The 21320-nt window shown below is 42.3% G+C and overlaps 1 gene segment (V, D, J or C); it reads right to left on the bottom strand.

Moving 5' to 3' along the window:
* Positions 1 to 2085: 2085 nt before the first annotated feature.
* LOC140203892 (Ig heavy chain V region-like) lies at positions 2086 to 2907 on the bottom strand. The segment is given in 2 exon segments: positions 2086 to 2642; positions 2752 to 2907. Coding segments are annotated over 2 exon segments (594 nt in total).
* Between the last annotated feature and the right edge of the window lie 18413 nt (positions 2908 to 21320).

The following is a 21320-nucleotide window of genomic DNA, read 5'->3' as shown; positions in this document are numbered from 1 at the left end:
GAATTGTGATTTCAATTCCCTGCCTTACCTTTCCTACACCACTTCCCCACTGCCTTCCCAACTCCAAAATTCTTCCCACCGCACCCCACCTCCTCACCCATCAGGGAATAAAACTAAAACTTTAATCCCATCAATTAATCCTGGGTTATCGCCGATACTTTTGCTGTATCCCGGGACGGACCTCACGCCGGACATTACATGATGGGACTGACACCCACCTGTACCCTGGGGATATTGAGCCATCAACCAGATCATACATGTGTACACCATTCCCTCAGATTATGTCTTAATCCCATCACCTTCAACATGAAAGCAGCCGACAGTAAAACCCGATCCCAATAATTTGACACTGAACAAATCCATTGTTGTCACTGACAGGGAACAAGTTCAACTGCACTGAAAGCTCAGCCCCTGAACGTGGCTTCAGTTGGTGCTGAGGATCACAAGCCAGACTTGAACTCAGCACAATCGGCCGGTGTCAAGGCACAGTCTGGTGACCAGATCCGACCCCATTCCCCTGAGCCTGTTCCCGGTCTGTGGACAGGTCACTGGTGGGTGGGGTATGTACCCTTGTACTGTTACTGGGCTCTAGAGAAACCCGCCGGTTCGGGGAGATTCATGTACTTGCTCTAAATATCTCACTGATTTCAGGCGAATCACCGAATTCGCCCAAACGGTAAATAAATAAAATACTAGTGCGTGAAGATACAATTGAGAAATTGGTCTTACCTGAAGTCACTGTCAGCGAGGTTCCTCCGCCGCAGTACATATAATTGTCACAGTTCGATAGGCCAGACACAGTGCTTCACCACACGTCACAAACCGTCTTCATCAAATCCAGCCTGAAATCCAGTGGATCCCAGAACCGGCCAGCGGATTTATTAAAACCTCCCCCTGTGTCCGGGTGTCCCACACAGCGGGTCTCAATCTCTGCCATCCCAGTCCTGAAGTGGAGGTGATATAACCCAGCGGGACCTTTCACTGGGCTTCCACTGACAGCTCCTCCTCGGTGGTCCCGTTCCCTTCCGGACACATCTCCAGTGGAACTTGTACCCACTCCCAGATTATCCACTCGGGGTCTGATTTATATCCACGGATCCCGGGGTAAAGGCCGGTGGAAACGACCGAAGAGCCCGATTTAAGGTGTTTTGTTGCGGTAGGTTTGTGTATGGAGGGAGCCGCCATCTCTCACACTGTGCCACCCAGTATAGTCACAGTGATACACCGCCGTACGATAACCTCTGCCCCTCTCACAACCCTCTCAGGTTGCTCATTTGCAGATAAAAGCTGCTGCTCTCCTTGGAAGCGGTGAATCGGCTCTGGACTCCAGGCGCGAAGTACATGTACGTTTCTATTCTATACGCAACCAACCACCCCAGCCCTTTCCCGGGACCTGTTTCACCCAGCTCATGTAGTAGTTGTTGATATCGAACCCACTGACTGCACAGGACGGTCTGTGCGAGTCTCCGGGCTTTGCTACCGCTGACTCGGGCTGTGTCAGCACGATGTCGGACCGCACGCCTATCAATAAAAAAAATAGCAGAAATTAATAAAATGTTCCACGGGCAGAGATTCACAAAGCCTCCGAGAAACAGCCGGTCTCGGGAGGGCGACAAGCCGCGGGACACCCACCTGCCAGACAAGACAGGAGGAGACAGGTGAGTAATGACCCCCATCGCCCTGAGCACTGAGCCGGACTCGGACGCTGTTGAGATTAGCGGCTTCAGCTCAGGCCGGCTTTCGGAGTAAAGGCCGGTGGAAGCGTCCGAAAAGCCCAATTCCAAGAGTTTTGTGCGGTAGGTTTTTGTATGGAGGGAGCTGCCATCTTTCACACTGTGCCATCCCATAGCACAGTCACAGTGATACACCGCCGTACGATAACCTCCGCCCCTCTCAGACACTCGCAGGTTGTTCACTTGCAGATAAAAGTTGCTGCTCTCCTTAGGAGCGGTGAACCGGCTCTGGACTCCAGGCGCGTAATACTTGCTACCACCACCCGATATAGCCGCCAGCCACTCCAGCCCTTTCCCGGGACCTGTTTCACCCAGCTCATGTAGTAGCTCAAACAACAGGAATTCTGCAGATGCTGGAAATTCAAGCAACACACATCAAAGTGGCTGGTGAACGCAGCAGGCCAGGCAGCATCTCTAGGAAGAGGTACAGTCGATGTTTCAGGCCGAGACCCTTCGTCAGGCTGACTTTCGGATAAAGGCCGGTGGAGCGGCCCGAAGAGCCCAATTTAAAGAGTTTTGTGCGGTAGGTTTGTATATGGAGGGAGCCGCCATCTCTCACACTGTGCCACCTATAGTAACTCTGTATAGTACCCCACTCGTCGTAATAGCAGCCTTTCACACAGTAGTAGGTGGCCGTGTCGTCCAGTCTCAGGTTGTTCATTTGCAGATAAAAGTTGCTGCCGCCCTTGGAAGCGGTGAAGCGGCTCTGGACTCCAGGCGCGTAATCCTTGTAACTTTCACTATAATACGTTACCAACCGCTCCATCTTTTTCCCGGGGACCTGTTTCACCCAGTACATGTAGCGGCTGCTGATGTCGAACCCACTGACCGCACAGGTCAGTCTGTGGGACTGCCCGGGCTTTACCACCGCTGACCCGGGCTGTGTCAGCACGATGTCGGACCGCACGCCTGTCAATAAAAAAGAGCAGAAATTAATAAAATGTTCCACGGGCAGAGGTTCACAAAGCCTCCGAGAAACAGCCGGTCCCGGGAGGGCGACAAGCCGCGGGACACCCACCTGCCAGACAAGACAGGAGGAGACAGAGATAAGGAACGACCCCCATCGCCCTGAACACTGAGCCAGACTTGGACAATTTTGAGATCGGCGACTTCAGCTCAGGCCGGCTTTGTCCGGAGCCGCAGTGAGCTCTGTTTAAATAGGGACGTGGGCTGTGAGTGAGAGAGGGAGCCGCGGTTTGAACAGGCTCTCACACACTGAAACCAGAGGCGCAGCTTCCTGTCCCCACCCACAGCAGCGCTTTCAATTCCCCAAAAGATGTTTGTCTCTGAAACAGGTGGCAGGTCAGTGGCAGTGACCAGATCCGGATTAAAGATCTGTCACACTCTGCTCGATTCAACAATTTCAGCGATGAACAGTTTGTGTAAACTGAAACACACAGAATCCCAGCGAGGGACAATGAGAAACACTAGCCAGTTCACAGGTATCCCTCTGTAGATAGCGATCGAGAGACACCGGTCAGTGGACAGATATACCCTTTACAGACAGAGACGGCAAGACATTAGTTAGTGGAAAGGTATCTCACTGAGAGAAACCAGTCAGTGGACAGATATCCCCCTGAGAGATGGACTGAAAGATACCAGTCTTTCAACATATATCCAGATATTCACCAGAGAGGCGGGCAGAAAGACACGAGAGATAACTCCCTGAGAGACAGGGGCTGAGAGATACCCGTCAGTGGACAGATATCCCTCAGTTAACGGACAAATATCCTCCTTAGTGACGGTCTAGAGAGACTGGTCTGTGCAAGAAAACGTAATAAGCAACAAAAAAGAGTTACCACACAATCTTCTGACTGCACCCAATCCACAAGAATCAATGTTAAACAGGAATCCCTGGTGGAAATGGTTGGAATATGCACTGACTGATCAGAAATTTTCTCTTTTGGACTTGACAACATGAATTTTAGTGCCAGGTTCCTCTCTATAAAGGGGACATCTGACCACAGACTGGTGTTTCTGAGTCCATGTCTCTAAGGGGAATATCTGTCAGTCGACAAGATCAACACAATGTGGAAGCAGATGGCGTCAATGTTCAAGGAGATCAGTGAGGCTTGTCTATATTGCAGAGCTGGAAAGAAAAACAAAGAATGGATACAGTTGGAAACACAGACAGCCTTAGAGGAAAGATGGAAAATTAGGAAGAAAGTGTTCAAAATTGTAAAAACAAACTCTCTACTTGTGTGAATCTTAACTTGACTAACTCAAAGGTATTGGAATGGCAGGATTTATGAACATTTGGAGAGGTATAATACGATTAGGAATAGTCAGTATGGCTTTGTCAAGGGTAGGTCGTGCCTTACGAGACTGATTGATTTTTTTGAGGATATGAGTAAACACATTGATGAAGGAAGAGCAGTAGATGTAGTGTATATGGATTTCAGCAAGGCATTTGATAAGGTACCCCATGCCAGGCTTATTGAGAATGTAAGGAGGCAGGGTATGCAAGGAGACATTGCTTTGTGGATCCAGAAATGGCTTGCCCACAGATGGCAGAGAGTGGTTGTAGATGAGTCATATTCTGCTTGGGGTTCGGTGACCAGTGGTGTGCCTCAGAGATTTGTTCTGGGACCCTTACTCTTCGTGCTTTTTATAAATGACCTGAATGAGGAAGTGGAGGGATGGGTAAGTTTGCTGATGACACAAAGGTTGGGTGTGTTGTGGATAGTATGGAGGGCTGTCAGAGGTTACAGCGGGACATTGATAGGATGCAAAACTGGGCTGAGAAGTGGCAGATGGAGTTCAACTCAGATAAGTGTGAAGTGGTTAATTTTGAGAGGTCAAATATGATGGCAGAATATAGTATTAATGGTAAGACTCTTGGCAGTGTGGAGGATCAGAGGGCTCTTGGGGTCTGAGTCCATAGGATGCTCAAAGCAGCTGTGCAGGTTGACTCTGTGGTTAGGAAGGCATACGGTGCATTGGCCTTCATTAATCGGGGAATTAAATTTTGAAACCAAGAGGTAATGTTGCAGCTGTATAGGACCTTGGTCAGACCCCACTTGGAGTACTGTGCTCAGTTCTATTCGCCTCACTACAGGACAGATGTGGAAGCCATAGAAAGGGTGCAGAGGAGATTTACAAGGATGTTGCCTGGATTGGGGAGCATGCCTTATGAAAACAAGTTGAGTGAACTCCATCTTTTCTCCTTGGAATGACAGAGGATGAGAGGTGACCTGATAGATGTGTATAAGATGATGAGAGTCATTGATCATGTGGATAGTCAGAGGCTTTTTCCCAGGGCTGAAATGGTTGCCACAAGAGGACACAGGTTTAAAGTGCTGGGGAGTAGGTACAGAGGAGATGTCAGGGGTAAGTTTTTTATGCAGGGAGTGGTGATTGCGTGGAATGGGCTGCCAGCAACGGTGGTGGAGGTGGATACGATAGGGTCTTTTAAGAGACTTTTAGATACGTACATGGAGATTGGAAAAATAGAGTGCTATGGGTAAGCCTAGTAATTTCTAAGGTAGAGACATGTTCGGCACAACTTTGTGGGCCGAAGGATCTGTATTGTGCTGTAGGTTTCCCATGTTTCTATGTTTCAATGCAAAGTCAACATGAATTAAGATGAAACTTCAATTGGCATTCACTGAAGCTAACAAGAAAGCGAAGAGTTTTGAAGAATGGATAAGAGAGTCTACATGGAAGGCCTTGCATGGCAGCCACAGCAGCAGCCAGTCAACGTGATCAGGAAAATATATACAAGGTTTCAAAATTTGTATGCAAGAAGTTCCAAGCCAGATCCAGTAGCCCCGTGAGAGGTAAGAATGGTCTGCTTTAGACAAGAGCATGAAGCACGATGGACAGGATATTTCAGAGAATAACTGAGTAGATGCAGAGGACCTTGACATCAATGCAGATCCACCCAAGAAAGAAGGGATTGTTACTGTGATTAAATCATTAAGAAACAGCAAAGCTCCAGAATATGACAATTTGAAATCCGAACTGTTCAAAGCTGAACCAAAAGTTGCAGCAGTCATCCTGCAACCACTGTTCACTATAATCTGGGAACGGGGACAAGTGCCCATGGACTGGACAAAGGGAGTTAGGATCCCCAAGAAAGGAGCACTAAGTGATTGCAACAACCGGTGTGGCATCACACTTTTGTCCGACCAAAGTCACTGTCCAATGGATTACATCCAATGTGTGATTGAAGTTGGCTTCAGGAAAAATAGAGGCTCTGTCAACCGGATCTTCATGCTGCATAACATCACAGAGCAGTGCACAGAGTGGCAGAGACAACTGTACATACATTTCATGGACTTTGAAAAGGCTTCTGAAAGCATCCACGGGGAGAGCCTCTGCTGAATTCTCAGATCATACAGGATCCCTTCCAAAATTGTCCAGCTTATCTTGAGCTTGTTTGCTAATTTCACGTTTACAGCAGGTAACATTCTAGCCATTGCATTACAGGAATGATGTGGATTCTTTGGAAAGGGTGAAGAGTAGATTCAGTTGAGTGTTGTTTGGATCGGAACATATCAGCTGTCAGGAGAGGTTAGATAAACTTGGACTGTTTTTGCTGGAGCTTTGGAAACAGTGGGATGGACTGATAGAAGCATGTAAATTTATGAGGAGCATTGATGGTCACAGACTTTTTTCTAGAGTAGAAACATTAAATGCCCAGAGGGCAGAGGTTTCAGGTGAGGGGTGGGGGAATGTATAAATGAGATTTATGAGGCAAAATTGTAGTTGATACCTGGAATGTGTTGCCAGAGGAATTGATAGCAACAGATAAGACAACAGGTTTGATCACTGAAGAACCAAGTGGTACCAGCAACACCTAAACTAGTCATTGGTGATTAGGTTATTCGGTGAGTAAGTGCCACTTTCCAACACTGTCAAATATGGCTCCCATCACTTTACTGAAGATTGTGTAGACGAATTGGGCCATTACTGTCTAATTAAGTTTGTCCTGTATTTCGAGAATGGACATACTGGGCAATTTTTCCCATTCTTATGCAGATGTCGGTGTTATATCTGTACTGAAGCAGTTTAGTTGAAAGCATCATTATAATGGCATTGGGCCAGAGCACAAATTTCCTGCTTGCAGATTAAATAATCTGAGCCAATCTCTGTTTTCTTTCCATCGGACCCAATATTTAAATTTGGTTCAAATCAGCTTTATATTGTTACTTCTCAGAGGACAGATGTCTCCATACTTACATGGATGCCTTCTCCCTTCAGACTTTCAGTCCCATTAGTCAATCCTCTTTTCAGTAATACAAGAATTGTTTATTTGTATTGGTCCCTGAATCAAAAAAGTATTTCCATGCCTTGAGCAGCGAGCTTATTCTTTCTACAAATGTTTGTAGTAAGCCTATTTCCTCTGGAATGCCCCCTGTTCAGATTAAGTCAAGTCACATCTCCAAATATGCCCTACATCACTGTCCAGTTTCATCCGCCTGTCAAGAATGAAAATATGAAATGTGTTTCTGGTAAATCAACAGCTGCACACAGAGATTCGGTTCAAACTTATCTTGTGCACAGAGTGTCAGAAGGAGGTTGTTCAGCCCTCCAGTCTATTCCCTCTTAAGCTGACCTGTGTCCGAGCTCCATTTATCCTCCTTGGCTCCACATATTTTAATAATTGAACTCAAATAAAATTCTAGTAATTTTGAAGTTTCAGCTGACACCTCCCACCCCTACCTCCCCGGTCTTGACCACTTCCCAGGGAGAGTTCTAGATTTCCAGTGCCCTGTATATCCTGAAGTAACAGATTCTTTGTGTTATTCTTCTGTGTCATTCTTGAATATATTTAAACTCCCCAATTACACTGGCCTTCAATTTTTCCACACTTCAGGGAACAAGAGACCACACCGAATATTCTATCCCAGTCCCAGTAGCACTTCACTGGCCCTCATACACACAAACCCCTCTCCAAGGAAGACACATCTGTCCTGAGGGGGGATGCCAAAAATCACAGCCACTGCTCCAGATGTGGTCTAATTAGATCTCCACTCTATAGCAGCGTAATATCCATCCCTTGTATCCCTGTTTTCCCCATTAACTGCAGCACATTTAGACCTTTAGCCTCAGGATTAATTAGAAACCAAACCTGCCAGTGGTCTCTCATCCAAAGTAAACCTTCTACATTCCCTCTCTGTCCATTGGGATTGATTATTCCCTTATGGAATCTGTGTCAGTCAGCTGGAACAGCAGAAACAAGACCTCTCCAAATAACCTCTGTGACAGTGGGCAGTTTACCTCCTTATGTTTCTCACCACCCCTGAGTATTTTCATATGTTCCTGCCTCGACCTACCATTGGCTTGTATTTATTACAGGTTGTTTAAAATTTTCCTGGCTTACAGCTGTAAGTTAAAAATCTCACAGCTGGCTATGCCATTCCAGCTCCCACTGCCTCTGTCCCATTCTGAAGTGAGATATGGGACATGCTCCACTCTACTCTCTCTACACCCATGACTGTGTGGCTCAGCGCAGCTCAAATGCCATCTTCACATTTGTCTGTTGTTGGCAGAATCTCAGATGGTGACGAGGAGGGGTACAGAAGTGAGATAGGTCGGCTGGCTGAGTGGTGTCACAACAGTGACCTTCACTCAATGTCAGTAAGAATAATGAATCGATTGTGGCCTTCGTGAAGGGAACATGGGGGGAAGACACACCAGGTATCATTGAGGGATCAGCAGTGGAAAGGGTGAGAAGTTTCAAATTCCTGACTGTCAACATCGCTAAAGATCTATCCTGGGTCCAACTTATTGATGAAGTGACAAAGAAAGAACATTAGAGGTTAAAATTCATTAGGAGTTTGAGTTGACTTGGTATGTCACCAAATACTCTTGCAAATTTTTACAGTTGTACTATGGAGAGCATTCAGTGTGGTTGCATCACTATCTGGTACAGACAGGCCACTGCACAGGATCAGAAAAAGCTGCAGAGAGTTGCAAACTCAGCCAGCTCCATCATGGGCACCATCTTCCCCAGCACTGAGGACATCTTCAAAAGGCAATGCCTCAAAGAGCTGGCATCCATCATTAAAGACCGACAATATACCAGACATACTGCCTTCTTATTACTACCATCAGAGAGGAGGTACAGGAGCCTGGAGACACACACTCAAAATTTCAGGAACAGCTTCTTCCCCTCTGCCATCAGATTTCTGAACAGGCAATGAATCAACTTATGAACACTAACTCATATTTTTGCTCTTGATTTGCATGAGTTATATATACATGTATCTTATTGTAATTGATGATTTTATGTGTTGCACTGTACTGCTGCCACAATACAACAAATTTCACTACATACATCAGTGATATTAAATGTGCTTCTGATACTGATGAGAGTGAAGGCAGAAACTAGTTGAGTGTGACGATCTGATATACTTGACAGCAGGTGACCGGTCTGGGCCCAACTGCTACCGCTGGAAAACAACAATTCCTGAGAAAGAGTTTGGGATTGGGTGATGAACAGAAAAGTGAAGGGAAAATAAAGAAAGGGGAACATACAGAGAGTGAAGGAGGAAGAGGATAAGAGACAAGAAGTGGGAAAGAATGAAATGGGGAGGAAGTGATGAGAGGGATGACAGAAAGGGGAAAGAGGAATGAGATAGAAAAATGATATGGATATGCAGTGAGTGTGGGGAGAACAGGAGAGTGAAAGAGAGATAAAGAGAGGAAGAGATAAAGAGAGTGGGATGATTAGTGATTATTTACAATAGTTTTAATCCCCCTGAAGAATGAACCACCTTTCTCCTCCACCCTATCAGGTATTTTAATCATCTGTAAGGTGGAAATATACTTTACCCTTCAACCTTCTCATGACCCTCCTTTCCAGGGTGTATTTGAGCATCTAAACCTTTCACATCTTACTAATGAGGTCAAAATGTCCCCCTGTTTTCACAGGAAAGAGCCCAAAAGTTGAATCCAGTACATTCCAGCATCAAGGAGACAGTGAGTGTCTCTACTGGGAGAATTTCATGGGACCAGGTAAGAGCAGTGTGCAGATTGCTTTTTGTCCAAGTTAAAGCATAGGTTTTCATGCCTACATTAACCTGGGTGAAACTTCTTGAACCCCTCAGTTCTGGTTGCTCTATTGTAAGGATGTGGAGGCTTTGGAGAGGGTGAAAAAGACGTCCACAAGCACATTGCCTGGATTAGATAATATTAGCTGTAAGGAGAGGTTGAACAATCGTTGACTGTTTACTCTGGAGCGTAGGCTGAGAGGCAACCTGAGCAAGGCTTATAAAAGTGTAAGAGTCATCGATAAGGTTGACAGTCAAGAGTCATTTTCCCAGGGTAAAACATCATATCCAAAAGGACAGAGATTTAAGATGAGGTGTATAACATTCAAAGGAGATTTGTGGGTTGTATTTTTACACAGAGTGACAGCTGCCTGGAATGCACTGGCAGGAGTGGTGGTGAATCAGCATGATAGTACAGTTGAGACACATTTGAAAAAGCACATGACCATTCAGGATATGGAGGGATATGGATTCTGTGCAGATAGTTTGGTTCAGATTAATTTGGTGTTGTAGTTGTCACAGTCATCATGGGCTGAAGGGCCTGTTCCTGTGCTGTACTGTTCTGTGTTGTAGGTTTACTTGAAGCTCAGTAACTATTTGTTATTAATAGCTGACAGATGTCTGAAACTCTGCGATAACATTAACACTCAGTCCTTACACTTCCTCTCAGGTTTCACAGGCAGGTTTAATTCGAGCAGGGGGCCCTCCCAGTGGAGCTGTGTTACTAAAAAGAATAAACACACTACTTTACATATGGAAATACAATTCTAATGTTGTGTTTTGCACCAACCAACAGGTTCACTTTTACCACAAGAAGGAGACAAAATGAATCAAAACCAAAGGTCAAAAGACACAGAGACAGCAAGACCCTCTTTTTGTTACAGAGCATTTGCCACATGTCAGAAATGGACTCACTGTAATGATGATTGACTGTTACTGATTGATTTATTGATTATGTTATAGGAATGAGCAGTTCAAATGTATGTACACCTGCATTTTATGTTCTGAAGCAGTTGGGAGACTCCCCACAACAACTGAAAGTGTGTTTGCTCAGACTGAGCACAGAAGTCCATCCTGATGACTGTAGTTCAGGTGATCAGATGATTGTGAATTGGCAGCAATAAAGTGGAAAATAAGGAGAATCTAAAAGATGCCACGGACTGCCTTGTCAATGTTCCATCGATGGGCAGAGTCCCGGTGTGACATGCTGGAGCTCACGTTTGTTGATGAGAATGAAGGCTGCCCGGTGAATCAACTTTAGACTGAAACAGCAACACAGACAACAATCACTATGGATCACTGTGGGTGTTGGGGGTTATCATTGGCCTGGAAGCTGTCAGGCCCTGAAAATCAAGGATAACAAACTTGTGTATTCAGAGAGAATCAATAATCTGCCATTGAAAGGTTGTCAGCTGATGTGGTCTGCAAGTTTAGATATCTACTAAACCTTTCTTTCTGGCATCCGGACAGCAAATTGTGTAGTTCTACTCCTGTAAGAGCCCTGGGCCAGTAGCTTGCTGTTTGATTTTTGTTTTCACCTTGAATAAAATAACATCACCTAAACTGGATTTGTGTCATTAAGCTCTGAATCTATTCTGGTAAGAACAGATTGATAGATTTCACAATACCTGAAAATTAACTGCCCTGAGGAAGTTTCTGGGATGATACTACCTTATTACTTTGGGAATTTTGCCCTTTCAGGTGTTGGATTGACTATATAATTGTTATTTTCATTGTAGTTTAACTTTCTTGTGTTTGTGTTTTTAATTAATTACCTGTATACATGTAACTGTTCAGTGGGTTGCCATTGCCTATGTATCTCCTGGAAACTCCCAGTTTCACTGGTGGGTATCACATTGCTGGAATAAGTCAATATCTTATTGTTTAATTTCAGCACTGGAATTTGAATGGAATGTCTGCTACCAGTATTCTGTGGTCATAAGCAATGGGTTTTAATGCCCCTTCTTGACTTCTGAAGAACTTTAGGTTGCAAAACCATCAGGATCCAATAAAAGTTTAAGTTTTGATCAACAAACCCAGCATTTGGGGCGGCATGGTAGTGTCGTGGTTAGCAGAATGTTTTGCAGTGCAGGCGACCTAGAGTTCAATTCCTGTCGCTGCCTGTAAGGAATTTGTAATTTCTCCCCGAGAATGTGTGGGTTTCCATCGGTACTCTGGTTGCCTCTCACAGTCCAAAGACATACCGGTTGGTACTTTAACTGGTCATTGTAAATTGTCCTGTGATTAGACTAGGATTAAATTGGGGGATTCCTGGGCAGTGTGGCTCGAAGGGCCTATTCCATGCTGTATGCCAATAAATAAATGAATGAAATAATTTACATGTACTTTACTGATTTTTTTTTAGTATGAATCCATTCTAAAATGATTCCTGAGTTTCCTCTCACCCTCCTCCATATGGGGGTCCAGTCCTACTGTCAATTACTCTGTCTGAGGAGCTTCCTCAACAAAGTCCACAGATTCATTCTAATGAATTTAAACCTGCAGTACTGTGTCTTTCTCTTCCTCTTTAATTTAAATCTATCTTATGGATGTCATTCCCATTCCCTTCATTCTTCCATCACTCTGTGTCTGACGTCTCAGTGAGTCAGTAAATTGCGGTGCAGACCATTTCAGCACATCATCCCGTTGGACTGAGGCATTGTTTCCAGATTCCTCCTCCGACCAGTCACTTCCTCACCTGCCATTCCCTCTCCTTCTATGACCTGATGTCTGATTTATGCTCCTGTGAAACACCTTCTGATGATTTCCTATATTAAAGCCACGCTGTAAATGCAAGTGCTTTCTTTTGAGTAAAATTGTCCAATTATTTTGCATTGCAGACCAACCATGTCCACAAATGAGCCACAAAAGTTCTTGATGATGAACGGGGGCTGAGAACCAAGGAAGTCACATTTTCTATTAGAATGTGCATCTGCATAAAAAATAGGAAAACAGCGGGGTTGGCAGTGTCTGGGAAAGAACATTAATCACTGATGATTCAGATCTGCATTCCCCTTCAGGCTGCAGTGGGGTCACACTTACCTCTTTTGATGGTTAGTCCTGGGAACACTTACAAGGGCTTCTGTACTCGGTCTGCACTGTTTCCTGTACAGACAGAGAGATACAGCACAGAAACAGGCCCATCATCCCACTGAGTCTGCACTAACCATTAACCACTGAGCCTGTACTAACCATTAACCACTGAGTCTACACTAACCATTAACCACTGAGCCTGTACTAACCATTAACCACTGAGTCTACACTAACCATTAACCACTGAGTCTGCACAAACCATTAACCAGTTAGTCTGCACTAACCATTATTTACCACTGAGTCTGCATTAACTGTTAACCACCTGGCCTATAATTTCTTTTCTTCCGCCTTTGTCCCTTCTGTAAATGTGGAGTGACATTTGCAATTTTCCAGTCCTCTGGAACCATTTCAGAATCTAGTGATTGTTGAAAGATCATTACTCATTACTAACGCCTCCATGGTCTCTTCAGCTTCCTCTTTCAGAGCCCTGAAGTTTCGTCCATTGAGTCCAGGTGACCTTAGTGCCTTCAGACTTTTCAGAAGGTTCCTTAGTAATAGAAATGACACTGAATTCTGCCTCCCACACACTCTTACTTTTCTGGCATTCTGCTGGTGTGTTCCATAGTGAAGACTGACACACAAAATATTTACCAAATTCACCTGCCATTTCTTTGTCCCACATTGCTACCTCTCCAGCATAATTTTCCAGTGGTCTGATATCCACTCTGGTCTCTCATTTATTTGATATATATCTGAAAAAACTTTGGGTATCCTCTTTTATCTTATTGGCTAGCTTACCTTCATATTTCATCTCTTCTCTCTTTATGTCTTTTTTAGTTGTCTTCAAATTTAAGTTCAACCAGGTATGAATGCCCATGAATACAGACAAACAAAGCAGCTTTTCTCCAGGGCCAAGGTGAAAAACGTTGTACCAACAGTCACACAGAGCACAAGCTACATATAGCACATACTAGATAGCAAGCCTTCTGTTGGTTTTTGCTATATTATATGCCCTTTTATGTCCTTTGTGCTGTCTTTGAATTCCTTTTGTAAACGCAAAATAATCTGCAGATGCTGTAAAAGATCAGAGCAACACTTTCAGTACGCTGGATGAACTCAGCAGGTCGGGCAGCATCAGTCAGAAATGTCGACTCATCGTTTCTGACTGATGCTGCCCAACCTGCTGAGCTCATCCAGCGTATTGAAAGTGTTACTTTGAATTCCTTTGATAGATATGCTTGTTTCATCCTCCCTTTAGAATACATCTTCAACTTTGGGATGCAGCTTTCCCATGCCTTCCAAATTTCTCCCAGAAACTCCAGCATTCAGTTCTGCCATCATTCCTGTTACTGACCCCCTTCTAATCAACTGAAGTTAGCTCCTCTCTCATGTTCTGTAATTCTGTCACTCCACTGTAGTACTGATACATCTGATTTTAGCTTCTCCTTCTCAAAATGCAGGGTGAATTTTGTTATATTATGATCACTTCTCATAAGGGTTCCTTTACCTTAAGCTCCTAAATCAAATTTGTTCCTTACCTTACACTCAATCCAGAACTACTGTTCCACTTTTGGACTCAACCAAAAGCTGCTCTAACAACAATCTCATAGGCACTCTAGGAATTTCTTCTATTGGGATCCAGCACCAACTTTATCTTCCCAATCTATCTACATATTGAAATCCCCATGAGTATTGTTACTTTCCCCTTTTTACATGCCCTTCCTGTCTCCCATTGTAATTTCTAGCCCTCATCCTGGCTATTGTTCAGAGTCTTGTATATAACTCCCATCAAGATGTTTTCTTTTCCAATATTTTTCCAAGATGTTTTGACCCTTGCAGTTTCTTAACTCTGCCTACAATGATACTACATCTTCCGATGCTATGTCACCTCTTTCTAAGGACTTGATTTCATTTTTCACCAAAACAGCCACCTCATCCCCTCTGCCTACCTGCCTATCTTTTCAATACTATGTGCATCTTTGGATATTAAGCTCCCAGCTATGATCTTCTTTCAGCCACGACTCAGTGATGCTCACAACGTCATACCTGCCAATCTCTAACTGTGCTACAAGACCTTATTCCATATACTGTGTGCATTCCAATATAAAACCTTCAGTCCTGTATTCATCACTCTTTTTGATTTTGGCCCCCTGTTACACTTTAACTAATTCACATGACCTCAATTTTGCCTATCAGCTGCCTGTCCTTTCCTCTCAGCCTCACTACACAACACATCTTGTTGTATACCAACTGCCCCATTCTCAGCTCTAACACTCTGGTTCCCATCCCCCTGAGAAATTAGTTTAACCCTCTGAAACAGCTCTAACAAATCTGCCTGCAAACATATTGGTCCCCCTCGGGTTCAGGTGTAAACTGCCCTTTTGTACAGGTCATACATTCTGCAGAAGAGATCACAATGGTCCAGAAATCTGAGACTGCCCCTGCACCAATTCTTCTGCCACACAATCAACTGCCAGGTCATCTAATTTTTACCCTCACCAGTGCATGGCATAAGCAGAAATCTAGTGATTGCTACCCTAGAGGTCCAGTTCTTCAGCTTTCCATCTAACTCCCTTTAGTCTCTCTTCAGGACCTCCTCCCTTTTCCTACGTATGTCATTGGTACCACTATGTATCACGTCTTCCAGCTGTTCACCCTCCCTCTTTAGAATGCTCTCGACATGATCTGAGACATCCTTGACCCTAGCACCTGTGAAGCAACACATCATCTGGGCATCTCTTTCACATCCATAGAATCTGCTGTCCACTCCTCTGATTATGGAATCTCCTATCACTGCTTCACTCCTCTTCCACAACACACCTTCCCTTCTGAGACACTGGGACAGACTCAGTGCCAGAGAACAGGTCATTGTGGCTGCCCCTTGGTAGGTCATCCCCTCCAACTATATCCAAAGCAATATACTTATTACTGAGGTGAATGGCCACAGAAGAACTCTGAAATGGCTGCCTATTCCCTTTCCCTCTCCTGACAGTCACCCAGGTACCTGCCTCCTGCAACTTAGGGGTGACTTCGTCCCAGTGGCTCTTAACTATCACTTCCTCATTTTCCCATATGAACCAAAGGTCATCGAGCTGCAGCTCAGTGCACTTTGTGCTGATGTAGTTCTCAGGAAGACAGGATATCTCCCAAAGTTCCCACATCTCACAGAAGAAACATATCACTAACTCTGGACCCATTGTCAGAGCAACAGCTATGTACTAACAGGAAATATAAACTTACTACAAAATTACTCACAACATCTGACTGTGTTTGTCCAAGCCAGTTTTCAAGGAAGCCTGTTTAGTCAAAGCCTGACCACTCTAACACTGTTCACTCACACAATGGCCACTCCACTTTCACATTGCTTCCTTTCATTCATCTCTGCCAAGTGCCTAATAGATTGTTATGATTGCAGTCCCAAAAAACCTGAGCACTTTTTAAACCTTGCACTGTCACCTTCAAATCACCTTTCACACTGATTGCAGCCCACCAAAAAGTTCCAAAACCATCCAAGCTCCTTTTAAACTGTGTACTGTGTCGCCAATGAACAACGTCTTCTACTGATTATGGACCGTTGAAAAGTCCTGAAAACACCCAAGTTCTTTTTGCACTGTATCACCAATGAACGATCTTTCATATTGATTGCAGCCCTCTGAAAAATAAGCGGTAAAGTCAAGAGTGAAGGTTATCAAAATTACAGTAAGATCTTGTTCAGCTGAATAAGTGGACTGAAGAGTGGCAAATGGAGTTCTATTCAGGAAAGTTCAAGGTGTAATATCAAGGTTGAAGTTAAACCAAGATAGGGCTTCCACAGTGAATGATAGGGTCCTCGAATGTGATGTGAAACAGGGGGGCCTTGGAGTTCAAGTAGAAAGCTGAAAACAGGACCTCCAGTGCAGCAATCTTTGGATTGATGCCTGTGCCACATGCCTGTGAGGATAAAAATAGGATGAGTTGGCAGATGAAATATGGGTGAGAAACTGGTGCAGGGGGCAGGATTTCAGATACCTGGATGAAAGAAGATCATAGTTGGGAGCTTAACATCCAAGGATACACATTGTATCAAAAGGATAGGCAGGTAGGCAGAGGGGGAGGCATGGCTCTGTTGGTATAAAAATGAAATTAAATCCTTAAAAATAGGTGACATGGGGGACGTCACGTGATGACGTAGGATTGAGTCGTGGAAATCCAGCTCCTCCTTACAAAATCAGCAAAGTACCGTTTAAACAAAGAAAAGTTAATAGTTTTTTGAAAACTACTTATAAACTAGTCAAGACTATTTTACGATACGCCTCGTAAACAGAAACAGAAGAAGACTGACGTTTTGATGACACCGCGAGATGGGAAGAAAAAAAAAAGGCCTACTACAACGATGGAACCTCGGGCTCATGTTGGATCTCCTTCGGAGGAGACACATTTTATCTCTGGCGTTGAGGAACGGGGCAATGGCAGCGGCAGCGGTCCCTGGGAAGAAGAAGCGGGAACCACGCATGCGTAAAGAAGAAGGCATGTGCAAGTTGATACAAGTCAAACTACAGGAACCGACTGCCACTGAAAGTGAAAGTGACCTGGAGTTATGATGTTTTGATTTATTTAACAAACCCACTGCATCGTTACGTAAACTATCTTCTAGATTGGAAGAATATGGGAAAGTATCAGGGTATAAAATAAATCGGGATAAAAGTGAAATCTTACCTCTTACTAAAGGAGACCATAGTCAATGTCGTTTAGCAACCCAATTTAGATGGCTGGTAAATGGTATAAAGTATTTAGGTATAAGACTTGTTAATGATATAAAGAATTTATGTAAATTTAATTAATTACCACTATTGAAAAAAATTCAAGAAGATCTTGACAAATGGATGATATTACCAATAACATTAGTCAGTAGAGTCAATGCTGTAAAAATGAATATATTTCCTAGATTACAGTATTTATTTCAAACACTACCAATACAACTGCCACAGAAATTTTTTCAAGAGTTAAATAAATGTGTGAGGAAATTTCTTTGGAAAGCTAAGATGTCAAGAACATCGTTGGAAATATTGACATGGAAATTTGAGTTAGGAGGGTTATAACTTCCAAATTTTAAGAATTATTATAAAGCAAATCAACTTAGATTTATTGCACCTTTTTTTGACGAATGAAAACCGGCATGGATTAGAATAGAATTAGATAAGATAGGAGAAAATACACCCGAAGATTTTATATATAATTGGGAATCTAAATGGCTATGGGAAAAGAACGAATCTCCTCTATTAAAACCTTTGATTGTTCTATGGAATAAGATAAACGTTGATGATGAAGTAAAGAAATCTTCATTAGCAGGGAGACTTTTGATTCAAAACAGACTTATTCCTTTTACAATGGATAATCAACTTTTATATAATTGGTACCAAAAAGGGATTAGATGTATAGGAGACTGTTATGAAGGAGGTATATTGATGTCATTTGAACAATTAAAGAATAAATATAAAATATCAAATAACACTTTCTTTTGTTACCTTCAATTAAGGGCTTATTTAAGGGATAAACTGGGTCAAACAATGTTTTTGCTGAAACCTAATTAAATTGAAACTTTAATTCAAAAAGGAAAAATTAAAAAAATTATTTCTTTTATGTATAATCTGATTCAAAAACAGACACAAACAAGGAATCCTCAAGTCAAGACAAAAATGGGAAACGGATTTGAGTATTAATATTGATGAAACAAATTGATCAAGACTATGTCTTGACAGTATGACAAATGCAATAAATGTTTGACTCAGATTAGTACAATATAATTTTTACACCAATGATATATTACACTGCAAAAAATAAATAGATTAAATTCAAACTTATCTGATCAATGTTGTCGATGTAATCAAGAAATTGGTACTTTTTTTACATTCTACTTGGTCCTGTTCCAAAATTCAACCTTTTTGGATAAATTTAAGAGTTTTATTGGAACAAATTACTGGAACTCAACTTCCACATAACTCTATATTATTTTTATTAGGTGACATTGAAGGGATAAAACTGAAACTTAAATTGAATAAATACCAGAAAGAATTTATAACGATTGCATTGGCAGTAGCCAAGAAGGCTATTGCAGTTACTTGGAAATCGGATTCGTATTTAAGTACGGATCATTGGAATAATGAAATTTTTAGCTGTATTCCACTTGAAAAAAATACTTATAATTTAAGAGATAAATATGATACATTTTTGAATATTTGGTGCCCTTATTTACAAAAGATAGGATGGTATATATAGGTGCTCCGATGATAAAGATGTTGGTCCTTTGGGGTAAGAAACAAATAAATATATTTAATTTATTTCGAATCTCATGGAGCATGTGGAGACCTTCCAATATCCAGGCAGTCTTTCTTTTTTCATTTTTCTTTCTTTTCTTTTAGGCAGGTGTATGTATCAGGGGGAAGGGTTAAGGGGAGCGGGGAGGGTAGATATTATTATTCCATGTAACCAAGTTTGAAAACTCAATAAAAAATTATTTAAAAAAATAGGTGACATAGGATTGCAAGATGTAAAATCTTTGTGGGTACAGTTAAGGAACTGCAAGGGTAAAAAGACCCTGAATGGAGTTATATACAGGTCTCCAAACAACATCCAGGATGTGGGCTACAAATTACAATGGAAGATAGAAAACACAAGTCTAAAGAGCAAAGTTATGATAGTCATGGAAAATTTCAAAATGCAGGTAGTTTGGGAAAATCATATTTGTTGCTGATTTGGATTCCAAGAGAGAGAATTTGTGGAATGCTTGTGAGTTGGATTTTTAGAGCAGTTTGTGCTTGAGTCTACTGGGGGATAAACTATTTTGGATCGGGTGTTGTGTAATGAACCAGATTTGATTTGGAACCTTAAGGTAAAGGGACCATTAGGAGCCATTTATCAAATTATGATAGAATTCACCCCGCAATTTGAAAATGAGAAGCTAAAGTCAGATTTATCAAAAACTTAGAACAGTACAGCACAAGCACAGACCCTTCAGCTTACAATATTGTGCTGAACCAGGTTAAAAGTAAATTAAAAATCCCTTAAAATGAATCCCTCATACCTACACAATGTCCATATCCATCCATTTTCTGTCACGGTCCCGACCCTTAATTCCCCATTTTCTCCTATTTCCCTTTGATTGTGTCACAGTCCCCACAGTTAATTCCCCATTTTCTACTAATTCCCTTTGATGGCGACACATAAAAACCCCAGCTTTGCACCCACTCCTTGCCAGATCGTTGTTTTAGCTAGTGTGGTAATTAACATTCCCAGCGACTCCGCCTTTGGACATGTAAGACACGGTGTCTTTCTGTCCACCTTTAATTTCTCCCTTTCCCTACTTAAACTTTGAAATTTTAACTTTATTCAGTCGGATCTGTTAAAGTGATAATTATAAACATGGCTACCTTGAGAAGCACTAAAAATATTGCCAATACAGGTAATGGTAAAGCTAAAAAAATTGACAAAACTTCTGAAGAGCCAGCCTGGGTTAATAGATTAGAGACTCGAATGACCTCTATCGTCACTGAATTAACTCAACTAAAAGAAAGTCTTTTTCCCCTGGAGGGAAAAATTGATTCTTTGAGCTTGGATCTTAAAGAAGTAACTCGTAATGCGGTTGATATTCCCGCTCGTTTGGAAAAAGCACAACGTCGGATTGTTGATTTGGAGACTCGTTCTCGTCGTTATAATATTAGAATTGTTGGATTGCAAGAGCAATCAGAATCTGCCGATATACTGGACTATTTCGCTAAAATGTTTCAATCTCTATTTCCTGAGGCATTTTCACAATTGCCCGATATCAAAACAGCCCACAGGATTGGAACTCCGAAAGAAGATAAAAACAGACATGTTATTGTGCGTTTCCTCCGTATTTGAGACAAAGACGGTAATATTAAACTGGTAAGGAAGCAAAGACTGTTTAAATTTCAAGGCTCTTTCTTTCAAGATTTTCCATGTGAAGTTGTTCAGCAACGTTCTGGATTCGCGACTGCAATGCGAATGGCCTTTCAAAAACAGATCTATCCCTCCCTTCTTTATCCAGCTAAATTAAGGCTTTTCACTAAAGACTCTGGGGTTCGTATTTTTGAGGATGCAGCCGATGCGCTGCGTTTTATTAATTCTCTCTCGGATGAGTCCGAAGCCTGCAGTTTAAAAGACTTACAATTATTCGATCGTTTTACGATATAAGGAATGATGAGATCAGAAGAATTGAGAAGTATAGAAAGTCTTGCAGTTAAAAAGTAGCTTTATCTTTGAAATAGACTGGTTTGGACGGTTTTAACTTTAGAAGATATTTTATGGGATCTTTGGAAGACTGTAGAAATTTTAAACTATTTAGAATTTCTTTCTGAATGAATTAATTGTTTCTTTTTGCTTTGTATGGTTTTGTTAAGAACTTTTAACTACTATTCGGTGTTTTTTTTACGCTTTATAGATAGAGGTAAATTTCTAAAGATGGCGATGTTTTCTGTGAAGATATTTCAAGAACTTGTTTTGGAATTTTTTTTTTCTTATCTAATGTTCTGAAGGTTACTTTCTAAATTGAAGGCCG

This window comes from Mobula birostris, chromosome 10 (assembly GCF_030028105.1).
Source record: "Mobula birostris isolate sMobBir1 chromosome 10, sMobBir1.hap1, whole genome shotgun sequence".
Classification (NCBI taxonomy): Eukaryota; Metazoa; Chordata; class Chondrichthyes; order Myliobatiformes; family Myliobatidae; genus Mobula; species Mobula birostris.
Note: the sequence above shows the minus strand (reverse complement) of the source record. Positions and strands in the feature narration are given on the sequence as shown.